This window comes from Hipposideros armiger, unplaced genomic scaffold (genome assembly GCF_001890085.2).
Source record: "Hipposideros armiger isolate ML-2016 unplaced genomic scaffold, ASM189008v1 scaffold_40, whole genome shotgun sequence".
NCBI classification, from domain to species: Eukaryota; Metazoa; Chordata; class Mammalia; order Chiroptera; family Hipposideridae; genus Hipposideros; species Hipposideros armiger.
Window position 1 is genome coordinate 3,686,141 of NW_017731390.1, and position 21,548 is coordinate 3,707,688.

At 56.5% G+C, this 21,548-nt stretch overlaps 1 protein-coding gene across 16 annotated transcripts in view; it reads right to left on the reverse strand.

Annotated features, from left to right (window-relative positions):
• SRCIN1 (SRC kinase signaling inhibitor 1) overlaps positions 1–21,548 on the reverse strand; it is a 69,862-nt gene that overhangs the window by 34,292 nt on the left and 14,022 nt on the right. For 10 of the 16 annotated variants that reach the window (XM_019638745.1, XM_019638746.1, XM_019638747.1 and 7 more), the window contains 2 exons: positions 9,181–9,482; positions 5,870–5,968 (listed from right to left, as the gene is read on the reverse strand). In XM_019638745.1, coding sequence (XP_019494290.1) covers positions 5,870–5,968; positions 9,181–9,482 — 401 coding nt within the window. Of the gene's footprint in view, positions 1–3,702; positions 5,837–5,869; positions 5,969–9,180; positions 9,483–21,548 lie in introns of those variants that run through there. The other 6 variants (XM_019638752.1, XM_019638749.1, XM_019638740.1 and 3 more) reach the window with 2 other exon arrangements.

Genomic DNA, 21,548 nt, shown 5'->3' on the forward strand with positions numbered 1-21,548 from the left:
GGGCTTAAATGCCAAGCAAAAAGTATGTAGCCTTAACAGGTTGGACAAGCAGAAAGCATTTGAGTGAAGCAGAGTGGGGTCAGAACTGGACCCCAGGAAGGTTGGTGGGGAAGGGAGTGGAAGAGGGAGGCTGGGGACCAGGCCAGGGCAGGGAGGCCTGTTAGCATAATGGACCTGGATTATAGAGAAAGGTGGACACATGGCAGTCACCTCACAGCACTAGGCAACGGATGGGGAATCCTGGGCAACAGAGGGAGTTGGGGAGACCAGGAAATACCGTATGGCAGAGAGATAACAGAGGAGGTCTCCTTACATCCCTAGAACGACAAGCCTCAGATTCCTCCTCATTCACAATAACCTAGGGTCACCCTGCCTTCCCTGGAGGCCAGAAGGCCCTTCCAGATGGCTAAGGACAGGAAGGAGTGGCCTGGAGGCTGGGTTGGTTCTTGGCAAAGCTGAGGGCACCCTGCTGACCGGTGCCAGCCTCAGCAAGAAGACAGAGGCAGCAGATGGCCTGGCCCTGGGGTGCCTGGCACCAGCAAACAAGATTCCCCAAGCCTCAGAGCCACTGGCAGAGGAGAGGGACACCGAGGGCCCCCAATGGGAGAAGAACACAACAGCAGAGTGTTCTGGGCCACCTGAATGCTTTAATGACAAAGAGGAGTTGGACAGGGGCTGAGTGGAGGGGCACTGCTGGGATGGCGCCTTGCCCTGAGTTAGAACTTTAGGGTGGAGGTGATGCCAGGCTATGGCTGGGGTCAAGAGGTTCCCCACCTCCCTCCAGCACCGGCTCTCAGAGGTATAAAAAATATTGACATGCCAGGCAGGGGAAGGAGAGGCCAAAGCCTGGACTAATTGATGGATATATGCCACCCCCATGGGTGCCAGGGGATGCCCACAGGTGCCGAGGTGAGGGGAAACAAGAGGCTGGAGAAACAGGTTCTAGCCACAGCTGCCTGTGGCCTTGGGAAGGGGAGGGATAACAGAGGGAGAGGACACATTGCGGGCAAGAGGAGCCAGGCAGAGGGCACGGGAAGGTTTATGGTAAGAGTCATGTCTACAGCCCCGGCGGTGATGGACGGCTCTGCAGAAAAGGCTGCCGTCCCTTACCCACCACCACCATTATACCGTGTACACATGGGCCACCCATAGCGCCCCCACAATACGCAGGCCCACGCTGACCTGCACACAGATTTCCAGATATTCTCGATAGTACATCACCACAAGCACACCCCCACGAAGGGACACAAGCACTTAGAGAGGAGCCCTCCACAGTCAGAACAACCCCAGAAACGAACTTAGAGCAGATATTCATACGTAGCCCACCCCTACTCATACACAGACATGCACCCTCTACAGGACCCTGACTTGCTCACACACACTGCCACAAGCACCACTCTAGTTACAGAAACAGAGGCACCAGTACCATTCAATGTCCCGCAGAGTCACAGAAACAGACAGAAGAACTACCGATACCCACTCACATGTATGTACACACACACACCAACTGCAGAAACACACCAAGCAGTACACACACACACAAAGAGAAAGTCTCGTCCTTCCTTTCCCCCATTAGCCAGGCCAGGTGCCTCTGGCCACCTCAATTATTATCCCATGCCTGTGATGTCCCAAATATAATATTATGTCAGGTAGGTGTACTCCTCATTCAAAGGAGACAGAATATGCCCCAGCCCCCAATGTCAACACATCCAACTCAGTATGTGCAGATGGCTGGGGCCTACATTGTGCCTTTGGGAGGGAGACAGGGATGGGACCTATCTACAGCTACACTAGCTACGCCTTCAACATGGGCCTGCTTGGGGTTCCCAAGGCTGGGCACATCCACCTGGCAGTCAGAGCTGGAAGGGAGGAGTTACAATCTGGGGCCAGGGGAGAAAACTGTATAGCATCAGTGCCACAGAAATGGCCAGCCAAGTCCCACTAGAGGGTACAGATGGAAGAGTTGCTGCATTTGTGCTTGGCCAACTTGGAGTGAGGCTGCAATCAGAGTCCTGGGACTTTGAGCTCTAGCCTGTAGAGTACACTAAGCGAATCCTGCCCTCCATCCTCTCTGGCAAGTGGAAAGAAGGATCCTCTCTCGTGCTGGCCCCAGCAGGAAGGAGACAGTCTCCTGGCAACTTAGTGTCCTTGGAGTGGGGAAACTTTACAGGGTGTTAAACCCATGGGACAGCCTTGGGTGACAGAGCAGAGAACTCCTCCCTGGCTCACTAAGGTGGGGCTCTCCCCATCCAACCTCCAGCACCCTTTACCTTCTCACTCTTTTCCTTGGTTGTCTGTTCCTCCTGCTGTGCCTCTCACAGTGCCTGGTATATAGCAGGCCCTCAACAAACATTCAGCCATGAATGAGTGCCAAGAAAATAGGACCAGCCCACAGGAGGAGGGGGATGTCTCTGAATACTCTCATCTGGCACCACTGCCTCCATCTCCTGGTACCCAGCACTGCTCAGCCTTCTGGGCCCTTTCCCAGGGGATTTCCCAGCACCAGGAACCCTCCACCCCAAGGAAAGCACAAGGCAGGAAGGGCTCAGGAGAGATCTGACTTCCCAGCCCAAGGAAAAAACCTCCAAAACCAAGAAGACGCTGTTTCCCTTCCTCTACTCATGGGGGGGGGGGTGTCTTCCCTTCCCAGAGGACAGTGAGAAAGTAAAATAAGAAAAGGGTTGAGTAAGAGACCCTGTCACCGGTAATCACAGGGAGGAATATTACAGAGGCTAGGGAAAATGAGACGGGTTCTGAGAGGAAAAGATGGAAGCCCTCCATCCACTGTAGGGACCCAGGCTTTCAGAAATGGGGGAGGGAGAGCTCTGAGACCCAAGGAAGCAAGGCCAGGGAGTCCTCAAACTCCCTGGAGGGAAGAGGAAACAGCTTCTTCCCTCTGGGGTATGGGGAGTTAACGCCCTCCCTCCTCTACCCTAGGGGCCCTTAGTGGGGTTCTACTTTCCTCTAGCAGCTGGTCCCTTCTCCCTCACGCTGTGCCCTAGGAGGGCGGGGTTGTGCCCCCTGGGGGGCCTTATCCCAGCCAGACAGCTGAGGTCTTGCTACTCCCCTGGGCAGATGTCCCCTGTGGGCTAGGTGAGTGCGTGACCCCCTCCTTGACCTGGAGTCCCTACCACGCATCCTCCAGGAGGGCGGACAACCAATAGGTCGCACCTTCACTCCTTAATCCCCTGGCTCCGCGTGCACTGGCGCACACACCCACCTCTCAACTCCTGTGAACACGCATCCACGTAAACACCCGCCCCCCAGGCTGGGACTACGCAACGCGCCCTGCGGGCGCCACCTCCCACCACTCACATGCATGGCCCTCCCCTACGTGTGCCCCTAGACACCCTCACCTCCCACCCCTTCCCAGTGCAGTGGGTGCGTGTGTGGGGGGGCGGTGCTGCGGGACCTGCGCTGCGCAGGGGGCGAGGGCGCACCCCGAGAAGGTCATGACTTTGCGAGGTTGGGGGAGGGGGCGCCCTCCGCATTTCGGGGTGGGGGGGGCCTGGCCCACGCGGAGGCTGCGAACGCGGTGGGGGAAGGGAGGGGGCGTTTCTCAGGGATCCGGAACCGCAAAGGCCTGCGCACCCCACACCCCAGGACAGAGCCGCGGAGCGGGCCCCCCATCTTCGTGCCCCCGCTCCCCGCAGAACCGGAGGTGGCGCCCCCTGCTCCCCGCAGCCGCTCCGCTCCCCTTACCTGCGGCCACAGGTGTATGCGCGGGGCCTCTAGCCCCTGGTCCCGCGTCGGGTGGGGTAGGGAGGGCGGCCCCTACTCCCACCCGCCCGGGCTCTCCCCTCCCCCGGCCGCCTCCGCAGCCGCAGCCGCTGTCGGTGCCCTTTGCTGCAATGCGAGAGCCGCCACCGAGCCGGCCCGGGCCCCGGTCGCCTCGGTAACCGCGACTCCACCTGGCGCGGCGCAGCGCGCCGCCGTGCACATCCTCTCTCCTGCCCCCTCCCCCGGCGCGGCCCCGCAGGCGCAGCCCCGCGGAGGAGCGGCGGAGGCTGGTGGCTGCGTCGCCGCGGTCACCCGATACGCCGGCCCTCCGCAGGAGACTCGGGTTGCAGAAGGAGGGAGGGAGGTTAGACAGCCTAATGGAAGCGGGGGAGGGGCTGTAGCTTGGAGTCTAGTCTCTGGTCTCCCAGGGTCCTTTCCAGGCCCCCACGCCAAAGGTCTGATCTAAGGTGGGGGGAGGAGAGTGTCCTGCTTCCTGACCCGTCACCCTCCAAATTCACAATCTCTCCCCACCAGTCTCAGCTGTGCACCGTTGCCCTCTTAGTTCTCCCATGACTCAATTCCCAGCCAAGTCTGGGAGGCCTAGGATTTCTGTTTCTTTGATGGCCTCTGATCCTGCTCTGCTGTGTGACTCTGGCATTTGCTGAAAGTCTCTGGCCCTGCACTTTATAAAAAGGAGACTCAGACTCAGCTATGGGGAATGGAAAGTGTGATCACTAAGTATCAAGTAATGACAAAATCCGGGGCACAGCCACTGTTCTCAGTAATTCCAAGGTTCTGGGGTGAGGGTCCCCTTCAAGCTCTCCTCCTTCTTCCATCAGAGCAGACATAGGCAGGCCTAGAACCCCTTGACCTGGGACAACTGAGCTCACCAAGTCCAGCCTCACGCCTCTTCATCACCCCAACACTATCTAACACCAAGACACTCCATCTAGGGAGGGCCTCTGCATATCCCGGGCACAGTGCACTTGTCCTCCGCCCCATCACCATTCCTGTCTCAGCCCCATTTTGGCCTCCACACGTACTTGGCCACTCAGTCTGTCCCACTTGCCATCCAGCCTGGGAGTAGACACATCTTTGCTCCCCTAAGTTCAGTCAAGATGGGGCGGGGAGACAGGCTGACTGCCCTGTGAGTGATGCCAAGCCATGCCAATCTGTTGCTAGGTTTGAGTTCACTTGGCCAAAACATCTGAAGTTTTATCCTTCCCTAAGCTGTCACATTTTTATTTCTCCTAATTCTTGAAAAGGTTGAGGTTTGCTGCCCCTCCCCAGGCAGAGCAGGGCGTGTGAGGAAATGAAGCTGGCACCCATGCTGTCCATTGGATCCTCTGCCTCGATACCTCCTCCGCCTCCTACAGCTGAATGCCCCTAAGTCCAGGCCCGCTGGGGGCTGCACTTCCCCGTTATAACTCTGATTCTCTGGTCCCTCCTTCCCGTTTGGGCCTCGGATGTCTATTTTTCTCCCATGGCAATGTCCTGGTCTGAGCTGGGAGCCTAAGCCATGTCCAAGTGTGCCCCTGTCTAAGCTGAGATCCATCTTCCCATCAAGGAAACTGAGGCTTGATGGGGAAGCAAGGAACAACTTCAGAATAAATGGACAGATGCCAATGTCCTCTTAAAATTTTGAAATTAAGCCTTCAACACAGCAAGCAGGGTGGGGAGAGACATCATGAACTTCCTGATGGCAAGACATCAGGGGAAGGCTGGGTCTGCTCAGAGATGGAAGGGTGGTGGGGTGGGGATAAGGGAATGAGATGATCTGCAGTGGGATGGGAATTAAGTTCAGGGCATAAGAGACTCCTGAAAACCAGAGGGCAAGGGTGGGGGAGGGACTCCTATTTAAAGGAGTAAAGAACACACAAAAAAATTTTTTTCAAAACCTGAGTATTCCCCCTCAAAAAATTCCTTCCCCAAAGCCAAATCTTGCCACAGGTTTGGGGAGAGAGTGGTAGGAATTAGGCAATCAGGGGGAGAGTACAGGGCATAGAAGTCTCCTGAAAATGGGGGACCCTACCTAAGAGAAAGAGATGCCAAGTAAAAATCCGGGATATTCCCCCCTCCAAAAAAAATCCTCCCCAAAGCCAAACTCCACCAAGGGTTTGGGGGCGTGGGGTGGAGGTGGGTGACTCACCTGGGCCGGCTGTCCAGCCCCGGAGGGGGCGGAGTCGCCATGGAGGTGGGAGCAGAGGGAGCTGAGGAGGCACACGGGGTCCACGGTCCAGCCGCCAACCTGTGTGTGCGAAGCGGGGGACACCCCATTAGGGGGAGCGGGCAGGAGCCGCTGGGGGGCTGTGATGGGTAGGAAAGGGCATTCCTGGGGCAAGCTTTGGCACAGAGCTCACATCACAGAGGGACCCTGCACCCCTGGCTAGTCCCTTCGTGAGTCTGGGTCTCTAACTAGAGCCCTTCATTGGTCTGTTTCTGGATGTTTCTCTCCTGTCAGGCTGGGGGCTCCCTGAGCCCAGGTGAGGGCCTTCCCCATCAGATACTCCTGAGGTCTCTTTCTTCAGTTTTCAACCACCTCCCTGTACACTCTGACAGGGAGCTGCTCCTCACCTCTCCCGTCCTCCAGCTTTTCATTCCCTCCTCACTGGAGATGTCACCTCTTACCAGGAGCCATCTGCAGGGGTCCTCACCCCAATGTCCCTCTTTTCCGACAGCACACTCTTCCCTGCCATCTCAAAGGAAGCGACTCTGTTCTCCCACCCAAGGCCACACCATACTTAAGGCTGGAAGCCCATCGTCTTCTGATTCCTCCAAGACCTTACCCCCATGACCCTCTTCCCCCTCAGCAACCTCAAATTCATTCATCTTCATTCATTCCACAAACATTTACTGAGCCAGCCCTATGATCAGGCACCGAGCATTCCAGGGCAAGTGAACTGGCCGAAGGTCCTACCCACTTACACTCTAAGAGAGGGAACGAATGAGTGAACGAATAAAGAAATGAATTTGAGAGTAAGTGGCTGTGCTTTGATTCATTTACTAAGTATTTAAGGAGTGCCTAGTAGGTGCCAGAGAACATGCCAGACACGGATGAGGCCCTCAAACAAGCCCACATCTTCTCACAGGCCTGCTGCCCCTTGAGGCCGCCACTTGGCTGTCGTCAGCTTTCTCTGGCCAAATCTCCCCAGATAGGCCAAGGGTCCTATTCCCTTGCCACCTTCAGTTTCCTCTGAAACTGATCATTACCTCACCACACTAGGAGAAATGAGCTCTCACTCCCCCTGGGGACCCACAGATCCTGGCCAGTTCCAATGGCTTTCTCTCTTCCCATCCCTCCTGACTTCTGAACTGTAGGGGGCCCTCCTGCTGGGCCTTTCTCCTCTTCCTCAAGATGCAGAGCTGTTCCTGGTTCCCCTTCCCCACAGCCATCAATGGGGCCCTCTCCTCTCTCAGACTCCATTCCACCCTGGTGACATTGTGTATGTGCCAGGTCCCACTTCCATTCTGCCGTCATGGTGGTCAAGCCTCCTCCTGAAGCTGTGGTCCCTTCAAAGTCTTCAGCTGCACAAACAGTGCCTACCAGGCATCCCTGTGACTGCCCTACCCACTCCTCAAACTCATCTCCCATGTTCCTGTCCCCCACCTCCAACCATTTCCCTCCCAAGTCTCTCATTTCTCCCCAAGGCACCAACATCTCCCTGTCACCCAGGTTTTTCTGTCTTTGCCTCCTAGATCCAGGCAGCAAACAAGACTTGTTCAGTCTTCCCTCCAACCCTCCATGCTTTCCCCTTTGTCCTTCATAAAACACTCTCTTCTTCCTCTCCTTCTCCTGCCTCCAGCCCCCATTTCATCCCCTCTTACCCACCATAAAAAAACACCATGGCCCTTCTAGCCACTACCTTCTGGTCCTCCTTTTCAGTCTGCCCTCACACCTCCCATAATCCCCTACTCTGAGCCTTCTGCACCAGCCAGGTAGACGCCTGTGCCAATCCTCAAAGCAACTATGCTCAGGCCTATGTTCACCTCTGCTCCCCAACTCCTCCCCATCTCCTAAAACAACATTCTTTTTCTTGATGCCTAATCAGTCCTTTTTCACCCTTCTAAGCCTAGTGTAGTTACCTCCTCTTCCAGGAAGCTTTCCCGGACCAGACACTTGATCTCCCCTCCTCCAAACCCTCTCCAAACTTACTGTGCCCCTCACATTCAAGTTTAACCATCTTTTTACCCCCATCTAGATCACAAATGCCCCTGCCCCCTCCTCCCAAGCCAGAACAAACATAGGGAACCCACTGAGGGGGATCCCTGAAGGTGGGGGGGCATATCTCTTTCTTCTGTAACTCTCCCTTATCACAATTGTAACTCTGCTCCCAGGAGGACTCTGGAGCTAAGAAAAGGCAAAAAGCCAGACAGAACTGAGGTGACATCAGGGGGCAGATAAGGTACCAGAAATGCACCAATATGTCCTTGTTCCCTGCAGTGAGGATGGGGTAAGGACACTCTTCCCCTCCCCTAGCCCACCCAGCAGTACCTGGAAACGGGGGACAGAGCAAGGCAGGCATGGGAGCAGGAGCTGATACCCCAAGGCTCAACCGAAAGGACGCTGATGGAATGTAACACCCTCCCCTCTGTCCCTTCTCCCAGAGTGGATAATGCCTGAGTCTCAGCAGTCAAGGTGCCTCACCAATGTGGGACTGTAAGCAGAAGGCTAGTCCCAAGAAAGAACTTTCCTACAGACAAGAAGGTCATACTCAGATGGCGAGTTGCAACCAGAACCCAAGGATCTGGGAGAGGTTGATAAGGGAAGCACACCACCTCCCACAGAAGGAGATGAGACAGGTGCTGGACCGGAGGCAGGAGCCCCAACTCCTCTCTAAACCTTACTGATGGCAGGAGAGATACCAAGGCACAGAGAGAGGCAGCTTTTAGCTCAAAGTCACACAGCAAGTCTTCTTAGGGGGAAGGACAGGGGGAGAAGGAGGTTAAAGGCCCCAGGAGTTCCGGGCTCTGTTCTTGCAGGGGCTGGAAACACATCAGATCCATCCTACTTAGACTCCCACTGGGCAATATTGCAGAGGTGCAGACCCCAAGCATCTCAACTCCACCTCTGGACAGACCCTCAGGCTCAGAACAGTCAGTCCCTAAGGCATCCCCTCTTCCTCCCCAGCACTCCCTTGGCCTCCCAGACATGCCTTCTTGCCCCTCTGCCCAGTCCAACAGCCCAAGTTTCTGAGGCTGGGCTTTCTCTGCCCAATCCTGTGCTCCAAATCCCAGGACTGCAGGCAAAGGTCTGGAAGCTGAGCCCCCACTTCTTCCTCCCCAGGTTCCAGAAAAGGCCAACCAGGGCAACTGCCCAACTCCCCCATCCCCCCTTCTCTGCCCCAGACGCCTCTCAGAATCGGAATGAGCCTGGGGGCAGAGGAGCCCTGGATCAGACCTGCTGCCCCGCCACCTGGCCATGGCCCCCAGCCCCCAGCTTGCAGCTGGGCTCCCACTCACCTGCTCTCGCATCCTGTCTTGCTGACCCCTCAGGGCCAGAGCATGCTGGGGATACTTGCTCTTCAGATGGTCCATGAAGGCATCGCGCTTGCGGTCGGCGTCAGCCTTCTGGAGCCCGCTGAGGGCCTCCAGGCTCTGGGCTGCGATCACCGTGTGCCTGCGCTCCGAAGTGTGCACCAGCCCCACGTTGGAGAAGCGCCGGCCCCCACTGCCCCCGCTGCCCCCGCCCCCCAGGGTCCGGTACTCGCGCGGGTACTCGGCATCATCCGCAGACAGCATGGGGGGGCTGCTCCGCTCTGGATCTGCGAGAGGGGAGAGGGGAGAGGGGACACGGCGGGGTCACTGTGCGCCTATCTTGAGGCTGCCCAGCCACTACTGGGGTCACTGTGGGGAGGGGTGGGATCGGGCCTGGCTTTGGGGCAGAGAGGCACCTGGGGCGAGGCAGGGGCTGCCCACCCCCCACTAGGGGGCAGAGGAGGAGAAGGGGGGCTGGGGCAGAGGAGGAGAAGGGGGGCTGGGGTGGTAAGTGAAACGACAGCGCCAAGGGAGGTGGGAGACAAGGGCAAGACCCAGTTTCTTGCTCTTCTGCAGCTGGGTTTGGAGGGTTAATGACTGCAGGTGAGGTGCTGTCCTCTGAGGCCAAGGGAGGTTTGGAAGCAGGGGTCCTGGACACCTCTCAATCCACACATTCCCTTCCCCCTTTCTAATGCTGGTGTGAACAGGTGAGGAAAGGGGAGTTTCCTCTTAGATGCTTGCTGGAAAGGAGCCTGCACAGTTTTACTTTACTTTCAAGAGCATCCTCTAAGGTCAGATGGAGGGCCCTAGCCTCCTCCCTCAGACTAGCATCCAGGACACATGTGTCCTAAAGGCTAGGGGTTGGCTTGGAAAGGGGCCAGGACTAGGATACATTGAGAAGGGATGAGGACAAAGGTCATACTTGGGGCTTCTCAAGGAGATGGAGGCCCAGGGACTGGGGCATGGGACCCTCTTTCCCCTCCCTCCCCAGAGACAGACAGATGGACACACAGGAGAGGCTGGGCACAGAGAGGACAGTGAGAGATGGATTTGGGACAAACTCAAAGGAGAAAGAAAGCAGACAGAACAGCTCAAGCCCTCCCCCCTGGGGCCCTCCCCTGACCCATCCCCTCCCTTTCTTTAGTCTCCCCTCCCAACACAAACATACAAGTTCAAGACCTGTAAGGGACGCACAGGGGACAAAGGACAGTACAGGAGCGAAGAAAAGAGAAGGCCGGGGGTTGAGGTCCCCACCCAGAACTGAATCCTTTCTCCACGTGCCCACCAGCCCTGAGCTCCTGGCCTCTCCAGATCCAGTCCTGCTGCCTCCCACCCTCCAGCCTCAATGTTGCCCTTCCCACAGCCCAGCAGGGACAGGGGTTCCCGAGGAGTTGTGGGGCTTAGCCTCAGCCATGTTCCTGGGTATATAACAGATTGCTGTCTCTCATCCCCAGAAATCAACCCCACTGGCCAACAAGCAGTCTTCCTGACATGCCCCCACCCCCACAATCCACCAACCTCAAAACAGCGCCCCTCAAGTGTAGTCTAGGTTTGGGGAGTATCAGGCACTACAGTAGACACACGCACCTCCACACAGGGCCTGACTCACAGGGCCAACTGGAGCCAAAGAGGAGGAGGCGGCTGGGGACTCTGGGACGCAGCCAAATTCCATTCAGCCTGGCCCCTCATCAGCCCCCTTCCTCCACACATCCACTGTTGAGGCCTGCTGCCCGGCCCGTCACCTCCTGTCCACCACAGGAGGAAAGATGAGATTGCTTCATAGTTTAATAGTTATACCTTTATTTTCATAAGGATTAGAAAAACCCCAACTAGAAGGTCCAACCTCTGATTTCATGGATATCATATCATTCCTTGGAGTGGCAGAGAGATAAGGTTTCCTTTCAAGTAAATTTATTTAAGTTCAAAGAGTTAACAGAAAACATATTGAGTTAGTCTAGTGCAAAGGTTCCCTGATAGGGAGGAAATTCGTGAAGGTGGCTCCTGACTGAGCGAGGCTGGGAACCCTGGGGCAATCTTCACGGGGACCCAGTCCCTGCCCTTGAGGAGCTGGTGGTCACCCAAGGTGGTCAATGAATGTGGCTGAAAGAGAGCGACCTGATAGTCATCCGGCAAGAAGGAGGGGCCAGGATGAGGGTGCTCTGGGCACTGGAGAAATAGCCCCAACCAGAGTCAGGGGGCTGCATCTCGTGACCTTCAACCTCCCTCTTCCACTCACCCTCACCACCAGCTAGAGGTTTGCAACCTCATCAGATACAACTGAGCAGGAGACCCTCGGTGGCTAAGGACGCTGGTATTTCTTTGCCCAGGGGTGGATTCTGCCCACAGCCTTGCTGGAACCCCTCAGCTCTAGAATCCAGCCCAGCCCTGCCTGAGCCAGCGGAACCTCTCCCCTTGTACCTATCAGCCAGGCTTGTTGTGCTCTCCTAGGGCTCTGGACACACACAGGTACTTTGGGACATGTCTCCAATTCTCATCTGCGCTTCTGGACCCACAAGAACTGCTCCTCCCCACCCCAACCTCTATGCCTGCATTCCTTCCCTGGTTTCTAAGGGGGATCCCAGGATATGGGGCGGGACAAACAGCGTGCTCGCCTGAGAGAAGCAGGGCCTGTGGGAAGGACCAGGGTCACCCAGGCTCTTCCAGGTTGATTAAAGGGGCCGAGGCAGGGCTGGCGGGAAGGTGCCCCAGCTACTAGGGCAGGAAGCAGCTGTGGACAGTGGATGTGCTCACATGCAGCCCTGTTGATGACTGCAGTCCCATAAATCTCGCTAGGGCAGTGGCAGTGGGGCGGGGGCTGCTGAGCAGGCCTGAGCAGAGGGTGGAGCAAGGACTAACTGCCCTGCCTCCTCTAGGTCAGGGCTCACCCCTCAGGTGACCAGGCATTGGTAGAGGGAGGATCAGGGGTGAGGCAGGGGCTGGATTCTGGGGGGTGTCAGAGAAAGGGAAGGGCTGGGCAGGAGAGACAACTGCTGTCTCTGAAGGGCGGTGAGAAAGAGGGGCTTTGATTTGAAAAGCTTCAGAATCTGTTTAAGAACCTTCCAGATCCTTGGCTTTATTTAATAAAGACAGAAACTAGGCTGAGGAAAGAGGTGAGTTACCTGTGTAACCAAGGTGTCTTTGCTCCCTGCCCTTTGCATATTTCCCTTATTTCTGCAGGACCCCAGTAGGGTTGGGGTTACCCTTAGGAGAAGGAGGTCCGTGGGGGCTCTGACGGCTCAGGCATGAATTGATCTCTCTGAGCCCGCCCAAGCACTTGAGATCAGAGCACTGGGAGAGGAAAAAAAAAAAACCCAGGCCAGAAACACCTTGGGTTTAGAGCCTATTCCTTCCCTGAGGGCCCCAGGTTAGCCACTCATTTAATTACCATTGAGTCAACAAGTCTCTTTCCCCTGGGAGCCTGAGGGAACTAATCTGTAAAATGGGGATGATAACCTTTAAACCCTGCCCCTGGGCTCTGAGTGAGGAGCTAGCAAGACAATGGAGAAGAAAGTACATTGTTTTGAATTAAAGACGTTCCTAGTACAGAGCTGTTGGGCCCTAGCAGGACAGCCTCCCCATTTCTTCACCCCGCGCCTGCTCCAGCCACCACCAAGTCCTCACAGCATCCCTGACCCTCCCAGGACTGAGCAGCCCAGTGAAGGGCCCGGGAGATCGATTCTAATCTAGCAAGCAGTGGGCTCCGGAGCACCGCAGCCCTGAGCAGATCAATGCTTCCTGTTCAACGGTAGGGATTCGGGCAGGGGTCTTGGGGGGATCAGGGAGGCCTTGAGAGGGTAAGCAGGGCTGCGTTCTAGTGGGGCAGGGACATAGAATGGAAGAACTCTGAGGTAGAGAGGCACAGGCGGGGAGCTCTGAGGGAAGGGGAAGGGTGGGGAGGTCCTGGAGGGGGAGCAGAGCTGGGGTACACTGGAGAAGGGGTGGGCAGTGGGACTCAAGACCCCTAAAGGATGGTGGTTGAGGGAACCCCAGAGATAAGTTGGGGCTGGAGGGTTTGCCATCTCTCCAAGGACCCTCGGCATGCAAGGCCGACCATACTTTTTGAGTCATAGAGCCAAGCTATAGGGAAGATGCCTGGGACTGGGAAAACGCAGCTCAGAATAAAAGGAAGGGAAGCGTGGGGAAGGGGGGCTCTGGACACCCTCAGCTCAGCCCTCCCAACCTGGGCAGTGGGGAAGGGAATGCTGCCCAGGCTGGGTGACCAGGGAAGAGATGGGTGCCCCCCAGTGGCTGGCTGCAGATAAAGGCACAGGTGCTTGGGAAGAGGGAGACATTGTTATTTGTTCCACCAATTCCAAATTCCAAGTTTATTTATGAGCCTGATTTATTTTTATCCTCAATTGCATTCTCTTACATGAGATCACTGTAGCTCATGATGAGAATTAAGATTCCCCAAGTTTTAGTGACACCGTCTGGTAAGCCATCAAGCCCATCCCCATCTGGCATCTTTACCCAGATGTCATCATCTACTCTGTCCTCTGGCTGCCGATGGGCAATATTCACACATGACATCATCTTCAGAGGAAGAGAATGCAGAGAGAGGAGAGGGGGAGGGAGAGGGAAGAAGAGAGGGGAAGGGGAGAAAGCAGAGGGAAGAGCAAAGCTACAAGCTAAGGAAAAGAAAGAGAAAAGGACTCTGGGGACCCCAAGCTCAGGATCTAGAGCTCAGGTCCCTCTCTCCCTCTCCCTGGAGGTAGGGAGGCTGGTCAAGGTCCCTCCTTTGGGGAGCTGAGAGGCCTCACAGGTGTGTCCCCATCCAGGGCACAGGTGGGGGCTGGGCACCAGCTCAGGGAGCCCACAGGGCCTGGCGCTAGATCCAGTGAGGCCTAAAGGTAGGGCATGGGGAGGGGTACCTGGAGATTTATGGAAGGGTGGGGGGCCTGGCTCAGACCCCAAAGTGCCTTGCCCAAACACACACATTTGCAGCTAGAGGCTCCCCCAGTCCCACTGTTTGCAGCCAAAGCAAGAGGAGCCCAAGTCACCCAGGAGATGCCTGGAGGCAACTGCCACCATCAATTGTGTCTGACAACTCCATCCAGCTGGGTGCCTGCTGCAGTCATGAATCACACTGTGCTTTGAGGTCAGAGGCCAGAGGCCAAAGGTCAAACTTGGCAGAGGCTCTAGGCACCTGGGTCAGGTGAGGGATCATCCCTCGTCCCACCCCCTGAGAAGGAATCAGCCTCTCTGTATTTCGGTGCCCCTGGCTTTGGGCTCCTTGTGTGCCCATGCCTCTCCGTCCCTGCTGTCTGTCTGGGTCCTTAGAGCAGAAGCCCATCTGTGTCTGTTTTCTAAACCATCTTCTCCGCCCCATACCACAGCAACCAAAGTCATTTTCCGGGCAATTGCCTTTCTGTAAACATTCCTGTGTAATATCCCCCCAAATTGCTAATGCCCAGTGCCCTTGTTGAATCTCCCTGTCACTCTAACCAGAGCTTCAGAGGTGGGGGTAGGCGGTGGGGGGAAGGACAACCAGAGGGGAGGAGGCAGCTGGACTGAGAATTAGGGACAGGGCTTCATGTCCAGCACTTGGCACCAAAGGGGGCCAGAAACCCCCATGCCTGCCCCCATATTTCCTCCTTGCCTACCAAGCCAGCACCACCTCCCCTGAACTTCAGCCAGCTCAGCAGAGCCTGTCTGGGCTGGGAAGGAAGACAGAGAGAATGGGGAAGGGGAACCCCTGGGACAGAGGCCTGGGAGGAAAGGGAGATGACCAGAAAGCATGGAGGAGATGGTCAGACAATCAAGGTGACTTCCTGGTGACTGGGAGCAGGGACACTAAGGAGGCAAGGGCAAGGCCAGGCAAGCTGTCATCACTGTGTCCCCAGGGGAGGCCAGCTCCCCTCCCCCTTAGGTGTGAGAAGGAGGACAGCAAAGTGGGAAGAGCCAAGTGGAACCCACTCCCCCCGCCCCCACCAAGAGGGCCCACTACCTGGGCACTGCAGTGGTGGGGGGAAGGTGGGCAAGGCGAAAGGGTGTCAGAGGCAGGGTCTTTGGCTGGTGGCACCCCTGATGCCGTCCCAGGCCCCCAGCACTGATCTACAGAATCACCATGAAGGGCCTGGGACAAGTTGATTCTCCTCATAGGACAGCAAGGGAAGCTGAGGACCAGGGAGGTTGAGTGATTTAATGAGAGTCGCGGAGGCTGGGTGTAAAGACGGGGGTGGGGTGGGGGAGAAGGACTGTGGCCAGTGACCCTCTGGTCTGTTCCACCCCCATGCCCAGGGAGGCCTGCTCCCTCCAGCCCCCAGGGAAGGTGGGTATCTCAACTGAGGTGGGCTGTGGGGCTGGGACGACAGAGCCCAGAGGGAGCTAGGAGGCAGGGGAGGGGGCAGGGCACTGCCACTCACAGCTTCATGCAGGCAGAAAAATACAAACCAATTTGCGCAGATTTAAAACCCACGGAAGGCCACTTAGTTGGTAAACGAGTTGAAATCTAATTAAAGGACCTCATCAGAGCTGGGGGAGGGAGGGCTCACCTGCCTGGGAGGAGCTGTTATGGGGGGGGGATGGACCCTGGGTCTCAGCAGCTCCCAGTAGAGCTTCTGCGCCTTACCCCAGGGAGAGAGAACTAGAGAGAGGAGGCGCTGGGTGCCCTGGGGTGGGGTGGGCATCGTCCCAGCCAGACGCTGCCTCGGCCAGCGCTTCCTCCCACCCATCCCTCGGCTGACTCTGTCTTGCTGATTCTGTCCAGCTGCTCAGAGGCAGCACCCCCAGGGCAGGGCCTCTTCCTTCAAACTAGGCACATCTCAGGGCAGGGCCCCTGTTTCCTCCATCAGACTCGGGGCTCACCCAGGACTGTCTTGTCCTCAGACTGGGCACTCTCTAAGGGCTGGGCCTGTTCCTCCTCTCTGAGGGGCACTAGGTAAGGCCCCTGTTTACCTCCTTAGATTGGAAGCTCCCTCAGACTGGGGCCTCCTTGATGGCAGAGGTACCGCTCCACCCAGATTGGGTGGTTTTGCAGGACAGAATTGGGAGAGGTGGGGAGATCCACAAGCCACCTCAGGAGTGGGGTGGGGGACTGGGGACAAAGATGCCAGGCTTGGCCTCAGTGCCATCTCGGCCAGCCGCCCTGGCTCTGCATGGCTGTGGAGTCCTTGCTTGCTTTGACCTGCTGCCCTCTCTCCCCTACTCCCCACGTCCACAGGCCACACGGCACAGCAGCCCTCTCACTTCTCAGCTCTTAGCTCTGAGGCAGGGAGGAATGACGCCTTGAGGCTGCTCTGCTCACCCCTCTCTGCATCTTGAAAACCATACTCTGCTCTCCCCTCAGCCAACAACCTTTCACAGGAAGGAAACCGAGGCCCAGACAGCAAACCTGACCCCGGTCATACAGGGGCTGGAGGCAGAGCCAGAAATGGAACCCAGGCACTCGGCCCACAGGGACAAGGATTTTTCCACTTCTGAGAAAGCAATTGCCAGGAAAGCCCCTCTCTAGGCGGTAGGCCCCCGGAGGGCACAGACTAACCACCTCCCTAGGAGGAATCAGCAGCAAGGTAGAAAACATATCATAGAACCCTGGGCCCAAAAGAGAGAAGAGCTGTGGGTCACAGCCCAGCCACACCGCCAGGTGCCCACCCCAGCCACACAGAAATCAGGGTCCCCGCATTGCATCCTGACCACACTCTTCAGACAAGACCCCCCCTCTTTGCAAGAGAACCAACAGGCCAGCCCCTTGCCCAGAATTTCAGATATAAACCCTCCCTCTTCTCCCTGCACCCCCACTCCAAGCAGGCAAAGCTACGGCAGTACCAAACATCCCTGGATTCAGGGATGAGAAAGCTCTGTTCAAACCGAGCTCTGCCACTGACTAGTTGTGTGACCTTGAGCAGGTCAGCAGCCTCTCTGTGCGTCAGTCCTCTCACTTGTTTTAAGAAAAGAAAAGCTAGTAACACTAAGACAGGTGTGCAGGCTGTGCACTGCACAAAGACACCGGAGTAGGGAGCAAGTGGAGGACAGTTCTTTCCTGATCTGCCCAATTGCTTGGTTTCCTTTCATGCCACTGTCAGAATTGTATCAGACCCAGAGCTGTGTAGGGTTTTGATTTTTAACTACTAACGAAGATCTGATTAATTAGCTTGCCAGGAAGGAAGAGGGCGGAGATGCAGAGGGGAGCATGTCACCCCCAGTCTGGAACCTTTGCTGGGAAAGCTGGGAACAGCCCTGGCGTGTGCCCACACAGCGCCACGGTGTTAACAAGCTGACTCCCGCATGGCATCTCTACCATCACGCGCCCAGGGAAGGTGTCCTGTCAGCTCCACATCTCCTTGGAAAGGCAGCAGAGAGGAACACAGGCCGGAGGAGGGGAAGGAGCAAACACAGAGGCTGGGAAGAGAGGGAGGGAGGTACCTGTCCTCCCAGCTCTGCCACCACTCCAAGGAGGCTGCTAGAACTCCTTCTCTCCCAAGGGATGGTCCAGCCTCAGAGTACTAAGGCCAGGGCAGCAGGGGTGGGCATCCTGTTCCCAGGGGGAGAGACCCCACTCTGTTGGAAATGAGGGGTAGTAGCCCCATCCATCACCCTGTCTTACCACAGGGAAGTGTTGTCAATACCCAGTAATCATCCCAGGCCTCATAAATGTTGGGCAGTAGCCTCAGCCTGGCTGGTCCCCTTCATATCTCCCTCAGAGACAACATCCTTCAGGGGGTCAGCCTCCCTCTTGGAGGCCTTTTCTCTGCCAGCACCCAGACAGCTCCCTTAGTCACCAGAACAATCAGGGTCCTGCTGCCTCCAGATTCCAATCACACGCTCAGGCACTCAGGCACACACTTCTGCTCCCTCACATTTTTATCGTCATGTTTGGGCACTGTGGCACGTGCCCACGTGCCCAACACCTATTCACCTACGTATGCCCAGTCACAAACTACCTCACCTGCACCCCCCACAGGCATCTACACACAGAGGGGCACACCCAGGCCTGAGCAGGACTGGGGTTACCACACAGATGCCACCCTGACTCACCACTCTGCCATCTTAGATGCACAGACAGGGTGCTGTGCCCATACACACACATCATGTACATTCAAGAGACACCCCCTGCAGAAGAGAATGCAGTGCCTTTGGGGGCTTCCTCAAGTGCAAGGTTGATGCATCTCCAGCTTAGGGTGCAAGATAGTGGAGGCCCCATCTGCCCACCCTGAGTCCAGCTGCACCTTCTCAGGGAGGCAATTTCCTCAGCCCTCTCCTACTTTGTCAAGTTCAGTTTCGTTGCTGAAGTGTTTACATTCTGTCTTAAAATAGAGGGATGGGCCCAGTAACCTCAAGGCTACTCCATTCTGACCAATGTTCAACCAACAAGGTAATGCCAAGGACTGAGATGCCCCTCTGGGACCTGGGCATCCAGCCGTTGTTCTGTCTCATAGATGCTCAGCCTCCTCCACCGGGGTGAGGGGCTGGCGAGCCTTTGACCTGCTTCTACCTGTTTCCAGAGGGTGAAGGACAGGGCTTCTGGGCTCCCAGGCTCAGCCCTCAGCTCCTGGATTAATTATTCTACTGCCCAGCAAGCCTATCGAGAACGCAGTCAAATATGCATCCCATTATTTTCTCTCCCTACGGATGCCAAGGTTAGTACCACAGGAGACTGACTGGAGGAGGCAGGAGAAGGGGACCCAGGAGTTGGGAGAAAGCAGGAAGAGACTCAGCTAGATCCTGCCAACCACTGGGTCCAGGCTGACCTGGGATCAGATACCAGGGGCACCTTGCATAAGTTCTCCCTGTTGTCCAACCAGAATCCTCCCACCAGAGCAGGATCGGGAAGGTGCAACACAGGCTGGAAGGCAGGGAAGAAATAAACAGTTTCCCCTTCCATTTGCAAAACACTTGAAGACTCCACCATTCTCTTCTCAGTCAAATCCACCCATTCATCTTGAGTTACACCTGGCAGTAGGCTTGCTGGGTGTGGTGGGAAATATGGACCAGCCATGAATGACACCACTCCCGATAACACCCCACACTCATGACAGTCTCCAAGGGCTCTTAGAACCATTTTCATTGAATTCTCAGTCACCTTGGGAGGTTGCTCTTCCTCCACCCATTTTACACGCAAGGAAGTGGAGGTTCAGGAAGGGGTAACTTGTGCAAGGTCAGATTTAAGCCTGATCTCAACTGTGAGGGTTCTCAGCCCAGATCCCCCTTCTTTTCCTCCACCCTGCTGCCCCTGAGGAAGATGCTGAGTCTGCCACCAAGGCATCCCTGAGTCTTTGTCCAAGACATTGGGCCAGAGCCCCTCAGGTCCTCTCAGTCTGTCCAACTCCCTGAGAACACTTGAACAGCCCTCTACCCTAGTGAAACACAGAGACCACCCCCAACCCCATCCTCTGTGAAGAGACCTTGCACTGGAAGAGCCAAAGGGACTCTTCCTCAGGACAGGGCTGAAAGACAGGAGGAGGGGAAGGGAGCAGAGCTGCCTCAGGACCACAGAAGCCCAGGCTGGGAAGGGGTCTCATTGTCCTCAAAAAATCTCTGAGGAACCTACCTTTCCACGGCCCTCTTCTCACACCTCAGTTGGGTGCAGAGTCCTCCCAGTCCCTGCCACAGGCTGTGTGACTACAAGTCCTCCCTACAGTCAGGAATGCCATCCACCCAGAGCTTGGATACCTCTATGAACAGGGAACTCATTACATCCAAGGCAACGATCTTCTTGTGGGGCTCCTTATTCCTTAACATGAGGCAGAGTCTGTGCCCGTGGCCCTCAGAGAGGCCCGAGAACAGGTCATGACCTATCCAACTGGAGCAGGACGGAGGGTCCTGAACCCTAACGTTCTCTCCTGAGTCCAACGCTTCTGGTCCTTCCTTGTGTGGCCTGGCTTCCAACGCCTGGCCATTTGCACTGCCCTCTGCTGGGTGAGCCCCATGGTATCACCACCCCTCTTAGCCGATGGCCTTCAAAACTGCTCCCATGAGGTCTGAGATGAGGTCTGAGCAGCCCAGAGGACCCCTCATCGCTTCTACTCTCGCCAGCCCTCCTCCTGCCCCCAGTATGTGTGTGTGGGAAAAACAAATGCTTGGGGCACACACAGCCCTGCTATGAGGTCAGAACATAATCTTCCTTGCCTCCTGCTCCTCACTCTCAGGCCTCCCCTGACTTTGGGCCTTGAGATCCAACTTGACACTTCCTGCCTGGGATGGATGACTCTCCTGGCAAGGTCAGCTGACCCTGTCTGCTCCTTCCAGGCACTTCCCTTTTCCCTCAGTGCCTGGCCTCGCACTGGGATTCAAGGAGTCTGCTCTGGGGATTAGCACCAGCCTAGCAACTGTGCCCCTCACAGCCCCAGCAAGGCAGATCCAAGCTCCGGGCACCAAACGGTGTGCCCAGGGGTCTGAGTGGGCAGCCTGCTCTGCTTGTAATTCTCTGGCTCATGGCCTGAGGTCCTGGGTGCCCTGTCTGGCAGCCAGCCACTTCAGGGGTATCGCCCAGCCACTTTGAGGACTGGAAAACCACAGCTCACAGGATAATATCTGATACATATAAACCACACAGTGCTTCCTTCCTCCCTGCTAACCTACTTCCTCCCCCCCAGTGCTGACCCTGCCTCGCTGCCAGAGGGCCCCAGGCTTGGAAGGAGAGGCTCCCCCACCCCCAGATGCTTTCCTCACTGTGGCCCATGTCTGTATCCCATGCTCGCGCAGTGGCTAATTCTGGCGTCTCATCAGACAGTAATTATGGGGGAATCAGCAGTGCTGTCATCTCTGCAGCTCGGCACCTGTCACCACGCCGCCATCCCGAGGCTGCTGAGATGGGACCAGAAGCTGAGGGAGGAGGGGTGCACTGGAGCAAGGGGCGCCTGCTCCCTCCCTGCCTCTTCAGCCCTCCTTCACTCAACCTCTCACAAGGCCTGCAAAGCATGTCAACCAGGTGGCCACCAGCCTCCCTGTTACCTAGGGCAGGTACTGAATGCATGTATCATGTGCCACACGCACATAGAGCAGGAAGGACACAGCAAGCCAAGGCTCAAATCTTGCCTCGGCCACTTCCCATACATATGACCTTGAACAAGTCATTTTATTTCTTCGGACATCATTTTCCCCAATGGCAAATGGGGGAAATGGTGCCTGCCTTGGGGAAATGGGAAGAAATACATTATGTAAAGTATCTAGCACAGGGCCGGCCGAGTAGCGCGATGGTTAAGAGCTGACTTGGGACGCCAGAGGGCCCAGGTTCAGATCCCACATATGAGGGCCAGTGACGCTGCCCTCTACAGCTAAGATGCTGAACAACAGCTCAACCTGGAGCTGGGCTGCCGTGGGTCGCCAGCGACGGCGTAGGCTGCAGCCCCTGTGGCAGTGGGTTGCCATGAGCTACCGTGTGTAGTCAGCAGCCAGCGCGAGCGGCCAGCAGC